General features: G+C 42.5%; 1 protein-coding gene and 1 pseudogene across 1 annotated transcript in view; both read left to right on the forward strand.

Annotated features, from left to right (window-relative positions):
- Nucleotides 1-12970, forward strand: part of LOC135535059 (NLR family CARD domain-containing protein 3-like) — a 126407-nt pseudogene that overhangs the window by 52362 nt on the left and 61075 nt on the right.
- Nucleotides 1-12970, forward strand: part of LOC135535052 (E3 ubiquitin-protein ligase TRIM39-like) — a 63505-nt gene that overhangs the window by 49177 nt on the left and 1358 nt on the right. Inside the window, exons 2-4 of the mRNA XM_064961783.1 lie at nucleotides 12114-12287; nucleotides 12445-12618; nucleotides 12853-12899. Coding sequence (XP_064817855.1) covers nucleotides 12114-12287; nucleotides 12445-12618; nucleotides 12853-12899 — 395 coding nt within the window. The remainder of the gene's footprint in view (nucleotides 1-12113; nucleotides 12288-12444; nucleotides 12619-12852; nucleotides 12900-12970) is intronic.

Below are 12970 nucleotides of genomic sequence, written 5' to 3' on the forward strand. Positions count from 1 at the left end.
ATATACACCAGGAAAACACAGGGATATATACACCAGGGATATATACAAGAGGGATACATACACCAGGGAAATACAGGGGTATATAGACCAAGAATATATACACCAGGGATACACAGGGATATATACACCAGGGATATATACACCAGGGAAACACAGGGATATATACACCAGGGAACACAGGGATAAACACACCAGGGAAACACAGGGATATATACACCAGGGATATATACACCAGGGGAACACAGGGATATATACACCAGTGATATATACACCAGGGAACACAGGGATAAACACACCAGGGAAACACAGGGGTATATAGACCAGGGATATATACACCAGGGATACACACCAGGGCTATATACACCAGGGATATATACACCAGGGATACATACACCAGGGATACATACACCAGGGAAACACAGGGATACATACACCAGGGAAACAAGGATAAACACACCAGGGAAACACAGAGTATATACACCAGGGATACACAGGGATATATACACCAGGGATATATACACCAGGGAAACACAGGGATATATACACCAGGGATGTATGCACCAGGGATGGAAACACAAGGACACATACACCAGGGAAACATACACCAGGGAAACATACACCAGGGAAACATACACCAGGGAAACATACACCAGGGAAACATACACCAGGGAAACATACACCAGGAAAACATACACCAGGGAAACATACACCAGGGAAACATACACCAGGATAACACAGGGATATATATACACCTGGGAAACACAGGGATATATACACCAGGGAAACATACACCAGGGATATATACACCAGTGAAACACAGGGATATATACGCCAGGGAAACACAGGGATATATACACCAGGGGAACACAGGGATATATACACCAGGGATATATACACCAAGGATATATACAGCAGGGGAACACAGGGATATATACACCAGGGATATATACACCAGGGGAACACAGGGATATATACACCAGGTGAACACAGGGATATATATACACCAGGGGAACACAGGGGTATATACACCAGGGATATATATACACCAGGGATGTATACACCAGGGATGTATACACCAGGGATGTATACACCTGGGAAACACAGGGATATATACACCTGGGAAACACAGGGATATATACACCAGGGAAACAGGGATATATAAACCAGGGACATATACACCAGGGATATATACACCAGGAAAACACAGGGATATATACACCAGGGATATATACACCAGGGAAAAACAGGGATATATACACCAGGGGAACACAGGGATATATACACCAGGGATATATACACCAGGGGAACACAGGGATATATACACCAGTGATATATACACCAGGGAACACAGGGATAAACACAGGGATATATACACCAGGGATATATACACCAGGGGAACACAGGGATATATACACCAGTGATATATACACCAGGGAACACAGGGATAAACACAGGGATATATACACCAGGGAAACACAGGGATATATACACCAGAGATACATACCAGGGCTATATACACCAGGGAAACACAGGGATATATATACCAGGTATATACACCAGGGGACCACAGGGAAATATACACCAGGGATATATACATCAGGGAAACACAGGGATATATATATACACCAGGGATATATACACCAGGGATATATACACCAGGGATATATACACCAGGGATATATACACCAGGGATATATACACCAGGGATATATACACCAGGGATATATACACCAGGGATACACAGGGATATATACACCAGGGATATATACACCAGGGAAACACAGGGATATATACACCAGGGATGTATGCACCAGGGATGGAAACACAAGGAAACATACACCAGGGAAACATACACCAGGGAAACATACACCAGGGAAACATACACCAGGGAAACATACACCAGGGAAACATACACCAGGGAAACACAGGGATATATACACCAGGGGAACACAGGGATATATACACCAGGGATATATACACCAAGGATATATACAGCAGGGGAACACAGGGATATATACACCAGGGATATATACACCAGGGGAACACAGGGATATATACACCAGGTGAACACAGGGATATATATACACCAGGGGAACACAGGGGTATATACACCAGGGATATATATACACCAGGGATGTATACACCAGGGATGTATACACCAGGGATGTATACACCTGGGAAACACAGGGATATATACACCTGGGAAACACAGGGATATATACACCAGGGAAACAGGGATATATAAACCAGGGACATATACACCAGGGATATATACACCAGGAAAACACAGGGATATATACACCAGGGATATATACACCAGGGAAAAACAGGGATATATACACCAGGGGAACACAGGGATATATACACCAGGGATATATACACCAGGGGAACACAGGGATATATACACCAGTGATATATACACCAGGGAACACAGGGATAAACACAGGGATATATACACCAGGGATATATACACCAGGGGAACACAGGGATATATACACCAGTGATATATACACCAGGGAACACAGGGATAAACACAGGGATATATACACCAGGGAAACACAGGGATATATACACCAGAGATACATACCAGGGCTATATACACCAGGGAAACACAGGGATATATATACCAGGTATATACACCAGGGGACCACAGGGATATATACACCAGGGATATATACATCAGGGAAACACAGGGATATATATATACACCAGGGATATATACACCAGGGATATATACACCAGGGATATATACACCAGGGATATATACACCAGGGATATATAAACCAGGGATATATACACCAGGGATACACAGGGATATATACACCAGGGATATATACACCAGGGAAACACAGGGATATATACACCAGGGATGTATGCACCAGGGATGGAAACACAAGGACACATACACCAGGGAAACATACACCAGGGAAACATACACCAGGGAAACATACACCAGGGAAACATACACCAGGGAAACATACACCAGGGAAACATACACCAGGATAACACAGGGATATATATACACCTGGGAAACACAGGGATATATACACCAGGGAAACATACACCAGGGATATATACACCAGTGAAACACAGGGATATATACGCCAGGGAAACACAGGGATATATACACCAGGGGAACACAGGGATATATACACCAAGGATATATACAGCAGGGGAACACAGGGATATATACACCAGGGATATATACACCAGGGGAACACAGGGATATATACACCAGGTGAACACAGGGATATATATACACCAGGGGAACACAGGGGTATATACACCAGGGATATATATACACCAGGGATGTATACACCAGGGATGTATACACCAGGGATGTATACACCTGGGAAACACAGGGATATATACACCTGGGAAACACAGGGATATATACACCAGGGAAACAGGGATATATAAACCAGGGATATATACACCAGGGATATATACACCAGGAAAACACAGGGATATATACACCAGGGATATATACACCAGGGAAAAACAGGGATATATACACCAGGGGAACACAGGGATATATACACCAGGGATATATACACCAGGGGAACACAGGGATATATACACCAGTGATATATACACCAGGGAACACAGGGATAAACACAGGGATATATACACCAGGGATATATACACCAGGGGAACACAGGGATATATACACCAGTGATATATACACCAGGGAACACAGGGATAAACACAGGGATATATACACCAGGGAAACACAGGGATATATACACCAGAGATACATACCAGGGCTATATACACCAGGGAAACACAGGGATATATATACCAGGTATATACACCAGGGGACCACAGGGATATATACACCAGGGATATATACATCAGGGAAACACAGGGATATATATATACACCAGGGATATATACACCAGGGATATATACACCAGGGATATATACACCAGGGATATATACACCAGGGATATATACACCAGGGAAACACAGGGATATATAAAACAGGGATATATACACCAGGGATATATACACCAGGGGACCACAGGGATATATACACCAGGGATATATACACCAGGAAAACACAGGGATATATACACCAGGGATCTATACACCAGGGATCTATACACCAGGGATCTATACACCAGGGATCTATACACCAGGAATCTATACACCAGGCATCTATACACCAGGGAAACACAGGGATATATACACCAGGGATATATACACCAGGGAAACACAGGGATATATACACCATGGATATATATACCAGGGATATATACACCAGGGGTGTATACATCAGGGAAACAGGGATATATATACACCAGGGATATATACACCAGGGATACACAGGGATATATACACCAGGGAAACACAGGGATATATCCACCAGTGATATATACACCAGGGTTAAATACACCAGGGATATATACAACAGGGGAACACAGGGATATACACACCAGGTATATATATACAACAGGGGAACACAGGGATATACACACCAGGTATATATATACACCAGGGAAACACAGGGATATATACACCAGGTATATATACACTAGGAAACACAGGGATATATACACCAGGTATATATACACCAGGGAAACACAGGGATATATACACCAGGGAAACACAGGGATATATACACCAGGTATATATACACCAGGGAAACACAGGGATATATACACCAGGTATATATACACCAGGGAAACACAGGGATATATACACCAGGTATATATACACCAGGGAAACACAGGGATATATACACCAGGTATATATACACCAGGGAAACACAGGGATATATACACCAGGTATATATACACCAGGGAAACACAGGGATATATATATACACCAGGGATATATACACCAGGGATATATACACCAGGGATATATACACCAGGGATATATACACCAGGGATATATACACCAGGGATATATACACCAGGGATATATACACCAGGGATACACAGGGATATATACACCAGGGATATATACACCAGGGAACACAGGGATATATACACCAGGGATGTATGCACCAGGGATGGAAACACAGGACACATACACCAGGGAAACATACACCAGGGAAACATACACCAGGGAAACATACACCAGGAAACATACACCAGGGAAACATACACCAGGGAAACATACACCAGGATAACACAGGGATATATATACACCTGGGAAACACAGGGATATATACACCAGGGAAACATACACCAGGGATATATACACCAGTGAAACACAGGGATATATACGCCAGGGAAACACAGGGATATATACACCAGGGGAACACAGGGATATATACACCAAGGATATATACAGCAGGGGAACACAGGGATATATACACCAGGGATATATACACCAGGGGAACACAGGGATATATACACCAGGTGAACACAGGGATATATATACACCAGGGGTATATACACCAGGGATATATATACACCAGGGATGTATACACCAGGGATGTATACACCAGGGATGTATACACCTGGGAAACACAGGGATATATACACCTGGGAAACACAGGGATATATACACCAGGGAAACAGGGATATATAAACCAGGGATATATACACCAGGGATATATACACCAGGAAAACACAGGGATATATACACCAGGGATATATACACCAGGGAAAAACAGGGATATATACACCAGGGGAACACAGGGATATATACACCAGGGATATATACACCAGGGGAACACAGGGATATATACACCAGTGATATATACACCAGGGAACACAGGGATAAACACAGGGATATATACACCAGGGATATATACACCAGGGGAACACAGGGATATATACACCAGTGATATATACACCAGGGAACACAGGGATAAACACAGGGATATATACACCAGGGAAACACAGGGATATATACACCAGAGATACATACCAGGGATATACACCAGGGAAACACAGGGATATATATACCAGGTATATACACCAGGGGACCACAGGGATATATACACCAGGGATATATACATCAGGGAAACACAGGGATATATATATACACCAGGGATATATACACCAGGGATATATACACCAGGGATATATACACCAGGGATATATACACCAGGGATATATACACCAGGGAAACACAGGGATATATAAAACAGGGATATATACACCAGGGATATATACACCAGGGGACCACAGGGATATATACACCAGGGATATATACACCATGAAAACACAGGGATATATACACCAGGGATCTATACACCAGGGATCTATACACCAGGGATCTATACACCAGGGATCTATACACCAGGAATCTATACACCAGGCATCTATACACCAGGGAAACACAGTGATATATACACCAGGGATATATACACCAGGGAAACACAGGGATATATACACCATGGATATATATACCAGGGATATATACACCAGGGGTGTATACATCAGGGAAACAGGGATATATATACACCAGGGATATATACACCAGGGATACACAGGGATATATACACCAGGGAAACACAGGGATATATCCACCAGTGATATATACACCAGGGTTAAATACACCAGGGATATATACAACAGGGGAACACAGGGATATACACACCAGGTATATATATACAACAGGGGAACACAGGGATATACACACCAGGTATATATATACACCAGGGAAACACAGGGATATATACACCAGGTATATATACACCAGGGAAACACAGGGATATATACACCAGGTATATATACACCAGGGAAACACAGGGATATATACACCAGGTATATATATACACCAGGGAAACACAGGGATATATACACCAGGTATATATACACCAGGGAAACACAGGGATATATACACCAGGTATATATACACCAGGGAAACACAGGGATATATACACCAGGTATATATACACCAGGGAAACACAGGGATATATACACCAGGTATATATACACCAGGGAAACACAGGGATATATACACCTGTTATATATACACCAGGGAAACACAGGGATATATATACACCAGGGATGTATACATCAGGGAAACAGGGATATATATACACCAGGGATATATACACCAGGGATACACAGGGATATATACACCAGGGAAACACAGGGATATATACAACAGGTATATATACACCACGGAAAAACAGGGATATATACACCAGGGATATATACACCAGGGGAACACAGGGATATATACACCAGTGATATATACACCAGGGAAACACAGGGATATATACACCAGGTATATATACACACCAGGGAGACACAGGGATATATACACCAGGGATATATACACCAGGGAAACACAGGGATATTTACACCAGGGATATATACACCAGGGATACATACCAGGGCTATATACACCAGGGAAACACAGGGATATATATACCAGGTATATATACAACAGGGGACCACAGGGATATATACACCAGGGATATATACACCAGGGATGTATACATCAGGGAAACACAGGGATATATATATACACACCAGGGATATATACACCAGGGATACACAGGGATATATACACCAGGGATATATACACCAGGGATATATACACCAGGGAAACACAGGGATATATAAACCAGGGACATATACACCAGGGATATATACACCAGGAAAACACAGGGATATATACAACAGGGATACATACACCAGGGATATATACACCAGGGGAACACAGGGATATATACACCAGGGATCTATACACCAGGGATCTATACACCAGGGAAACACAGGGATATATACACCAGGGAAACAGGGATATATACACCAGGGAAACACAGGGATATATACGCCAGGGATATATACACCAGGGATATATACGCCAGGATATATACGCCAGGGATATATACACCAGGGAAACACAGGGATATATACACCAGGGATATATACACCAGGGACACACAGGGATATATACACCAGGGAAACACAGGGATATATACACCATGGATATATATACCAGGGATATATACATCAGGAAACAGGGATATATACACCAGGGAAACACAGGGATATATACGCCAGGGATATATACACCAGGGAAACACAGGGATATATACACCAGGGATATATACACCAGGGACACACAGGGATATATACACCAGGGAAACACAGGGATATATACACCAGGGATTTATTCACCAGGGGAACACAGGGATACATACACCAGTGATATATACCCAATGGAAACACGGGTATATACACCAGGGATATGTACACCAGGGATACATACCAGGGCTATATACTCCAGGTATATATACACCAGGGGACCACAGGGATATATACACCAGGGATGTATACATCAGGGAAACACAGGGATATATATATATATACACCAGGGATATATACACCAGGCATACATACACCAGGGATGTATACACCAGGGATGTATACACCAGGGAAACACAGGGATATATATACACCAGGGATATATACACCAGGGATACACAGGGATATATACACCAGGTATATATACACACCAGGGAAACACAGGGATATATACACCAGGGAAACACAGGGGTATTTACACCAGGGATATATACACCAGGGATACATACCAGGGCTATATACACCAGGGAAACACAGGGATATATATACCAGGTATATATACAACAGGGGACCACAGGGATATATACACCAGGGATATATACACCAGGGATGTATACATCAGGGAAACACAGGGATATATACACCTGGGAAACACAGGGATATATATGCCAGGGATATATACGCCAGGGATATATACACCAGGGATATATACACCAGGGAAACACAGGGATATATACACCAGGGATATATACACCAGGGACACACAGGGATATATACACCAGGGAAACACAGGGATATATACACCAGGGAAACAGGGATATATACACCAGGGAAACACAGGGATATATATGCCAGGGATATATACGCCAGGGATATATACACCAGGGATATATACACCAGGGATATATACACCAGGGAAACAGGGATATATAAACCAGGGACATATACACCAGGGATATATACACCAGGAAAACACAGGGATATATACACATATATATATATATATGGGTCCTGTGTGGCTCAGTCGGTAGAGCATGGCGCTTGCAACGCCAAGCGTCGTGGGTTCGATTCCCGCTGGGGCCACCCATATGTAAAAGTAGTGGCCCCAGCCGACTTGTAAGTCGCTTTGGACAAAAGCGTCTGCTAAATGGGATATATTATTATATTATATTATATTATATAAAACAGGGATATATACACCAGGGATATATACACCAGGGGACCACAGGGATATATATACACCAGGGATATATACACCAGGAAAACACAGGGATATATACAACAGGGATACATACACCAGGGATATATACACCAGGGGAACACAGGGATATATACACCAGGGATATATACACCAGGGATATATACACCAGGGAAACACAGGGATATATACACCAGGGATCTATACACCAGGGATACACCAGGGATCTATACACCAGGGAACGATACACCAGGGATCTATACACCAGGGATATATACACCAGGGATATATACACCAGGGAAACACAGGGATATATACACCATGGATATATATACCAGGGATATATACACCAGGGATGTATACATCAGGGAAACAGGGATATATATACACCAGGGATATATACACCAGGGATACACAGGGATATATACACCAGGGAAACACAGGGATATATCCACCAGTGATATATACACCAGGGATAAATACACCAGGGATAAATACACCTGGGAAACACAGGGATATATACACCTGGGAAATACAGGGATATATGCACCAGGGAAACACAGGGATATATACACCTGGGAAATACAGGGATATATACACCAGGGAAACACAGGGATATATACACCTGGGAAATACAGGGATACATACACCAGGGATATATACAACAGGGGAACACAGGGATATATATACACCAGGGATATATACAAGAGGGATACATACACCAGGGATATATACACCAGGGGAACACAGGGATATACACACCAGGGATATATACACCAGGTAAACACAGGGATATATACACCAGGTATATATATACACCAGGGAAACACAGGGATATATACACCAGGGAAACACAGGGATATATACACCAGGTATATATACACCAGGGAAAAACAGGGATATATACACCAGGGATATATACACCAGGGGAACACAGGGATATATACACCAGTGATATATACACCAGGGAAACACAGGGATATATACACCAGGGATATATACACCAGGGAAACACAGGGATATATACACCAGGGATATATACACCAGGGATACATACCAGGGCTATATACACCAGGGAAACACAGGGATATATATACCAGGGATATATACACCAGGGAAACACAGGGGTATTTACACCAGGGATATATACACCAGGGATACATACCAGGGCTATATACACCAGGGAAACACAGGGATATATATACCAGGTATATATACAACAGGGGACCACAGGGATATATACACCAGGGATATATACACCAGGGAAACACAGGGATATATACACCAGGGATATATACACCAGGGAAACACAGGGGTATTTACACCAGGGATATATACACCAGGGATACATACCAGGGCTATATACACCAGGGAAACACAGGGATATATATACCAGGTATATATACAACAGGGGACCACAGGGATATATACACCAGGGATATATACACCAGGGAAACACATGGATATATACACCAGGGATATATACACCAGGGAAACACAGGGGTATTTACACCAGGGATATATACACCAGGGATACATACCAGGGCTATATACACCAGGGAAACACAGGGATATATATACCAGGTATATATACAACAGGGGACCACAGGGATATATACACCAGGGATATATACACCAGAGAAACACAGGGATATATACACCAGGGATATATACACCAGGGACACACAGGGATATATACACCAGGGAAACACAGGGATATATACACCAGGGAAACAGGGATATATACACAGGGAAACACAGGGATATATATGCCAGGGATATATACGCCAGGGATATATACACCAGGGATATATACACCAGGGATATATACACCAGGGAAACACAGGGATATATACACCAGGGATATATACACCAGGGACCCACAGGGATATATACACCAGGGAAACACAGGGATATATACACCATGGATATATATACCAGGGATATATACACCAGGGAAACAGGGATATATACACCAGGAAACACAGGGATATATACGCCAGGGATATACACCAGGGAAACACAGGGATATATACACCAGGGATATATACACCAGGGACACACAGGGATATATACACCAGGGAAACACAGGGATATATACACCAGGGATATATACACCAGGGATATATACACCAGGGATATAACACAGGGATATATACACCAGGGATATATACACCAGGGATATATACACCAGGGACACACAGGGATATATACACCATGGATATATATATACCAGGGATATATACACCAGGGAAACACAGGGATATATACATCAGGGATATATACGCCAGGGATATATACACCAGGGATATATACACCAGGGAAACACAGGGATATATACACCAGGGATATATACCAGGGATATATACACCAGGGATATATACACCAGGGATATATACAACAGGGATACACAGGGATATTTACACCAGGGATATATACACCAGGGAAACACAGGGATATATACACCAGGGATATATACACCAGGGATATATACACCAGGGATATATACACCAGGGATATATACACCAGGGATATATACAACAGGGAAACACAGGGATATTTACACCAGGGATATATACACCAGGGAAACACAGGGATATATACACCAGGGATATATACACCAGGGATATATACACCAGGGATATATACACCAGGGATATATACACCAGGGATATAAGCGACACCTGGAGGCAGGTGAAACAGATGAGGGTTTGACATGAATATGGAGAAAAATATACTGCCACTATTTTCACATTAGTATAACAATATGACCATACAATTCTAGGAAACGGAAGATTAATATATATGTTGTTTTAGAGATGAAACCAAATACATCTGCCATTGTCCTTCTACACTACTGGTGTTAAATTAACAGTGTGTTTGTGAAGTCATGATGATCTCTTTGTCAGGCTGTCAGGCTGTGGAGTCACAGAGGAAGGCTGTGCTTCTCTGGTCTCAGCTCTGAGGTCAAACCCCTCACACCTGAGAGAGCTGGACCTGAGTATCAACGACCTGAAGGATTCAGGAGTGAAGCTGCTCTCTGATGGACTGGGGAATCCCCACTGTAAACTGGAGACTCTGAGGTCAGTATTCCTGTAGTTGGTCAACAATATTTGTACTATACATTTTCTCTCTACAAGCAATACTTTGATGATTTGTCATTTGATAAAAAATATACTGCCACTATTTTCACCACCAAATAATATCAGTGTGATTTTAATATGATTTGACTCTTTGCAGGCTGTCAGGCTGTCTAGTCACAGAGGAAGGCTGTGCTTCTCTGGTCTCAGCTCTGAGATCAAACCCCTCACACCTGAGAGAGCTGGACCTGAGCTTCAATCACCCAGGAGACTCAGGAGTCAGACTGCTCTCTGCTGGACTGGAGGATCCACACTGCAGACTGGAGAAACTCAAGTATGTAGAGGGTTTATGTCAATGTTCATATCAGACATGTTGGACTTATCAGGCTGGTTAAGACAAACATTCTGACCACCACTTGGACAGAATTATACCACAGGACACCCACACACACACAGACAAACATTTGCTTGAAGTTATATGCTGTATATCCGCGTGTGTCGTGTGTGTGTGTGAGAGAGTTCAGGTGTATCCCTCAATGACTGTCTGTTCTTCTGCTTACCGCTACAGTGTGGAACATGGTGGAGAGAACACAATGAAACCTGGGCTTAGAAAATGTGAGTGTTGACTGCTGTGAAGAATATGACTAAGAATAAGTCTAAATTCAAGTTAAGTCAAAGACCATCAT

Source organism: Oncorhynchus masou, unplaced genomic scaffold (assembly GCF_036934945.1).
Source record: "Oncorhynchus masou masou isolate Uvic2021 unplaced genomic scaffold, UVic_Omas_1.1 unplaced_scaffold_439, whole genome shotgun sequence".
Classification (NCBI taxonomy): domain Eukaryota; kingdom Metazoa; phylum Chordata; class Actinopteri; order Salmoniformes; family Salmonidae; genus Oncorhynchus; species Oncorhynchus masou.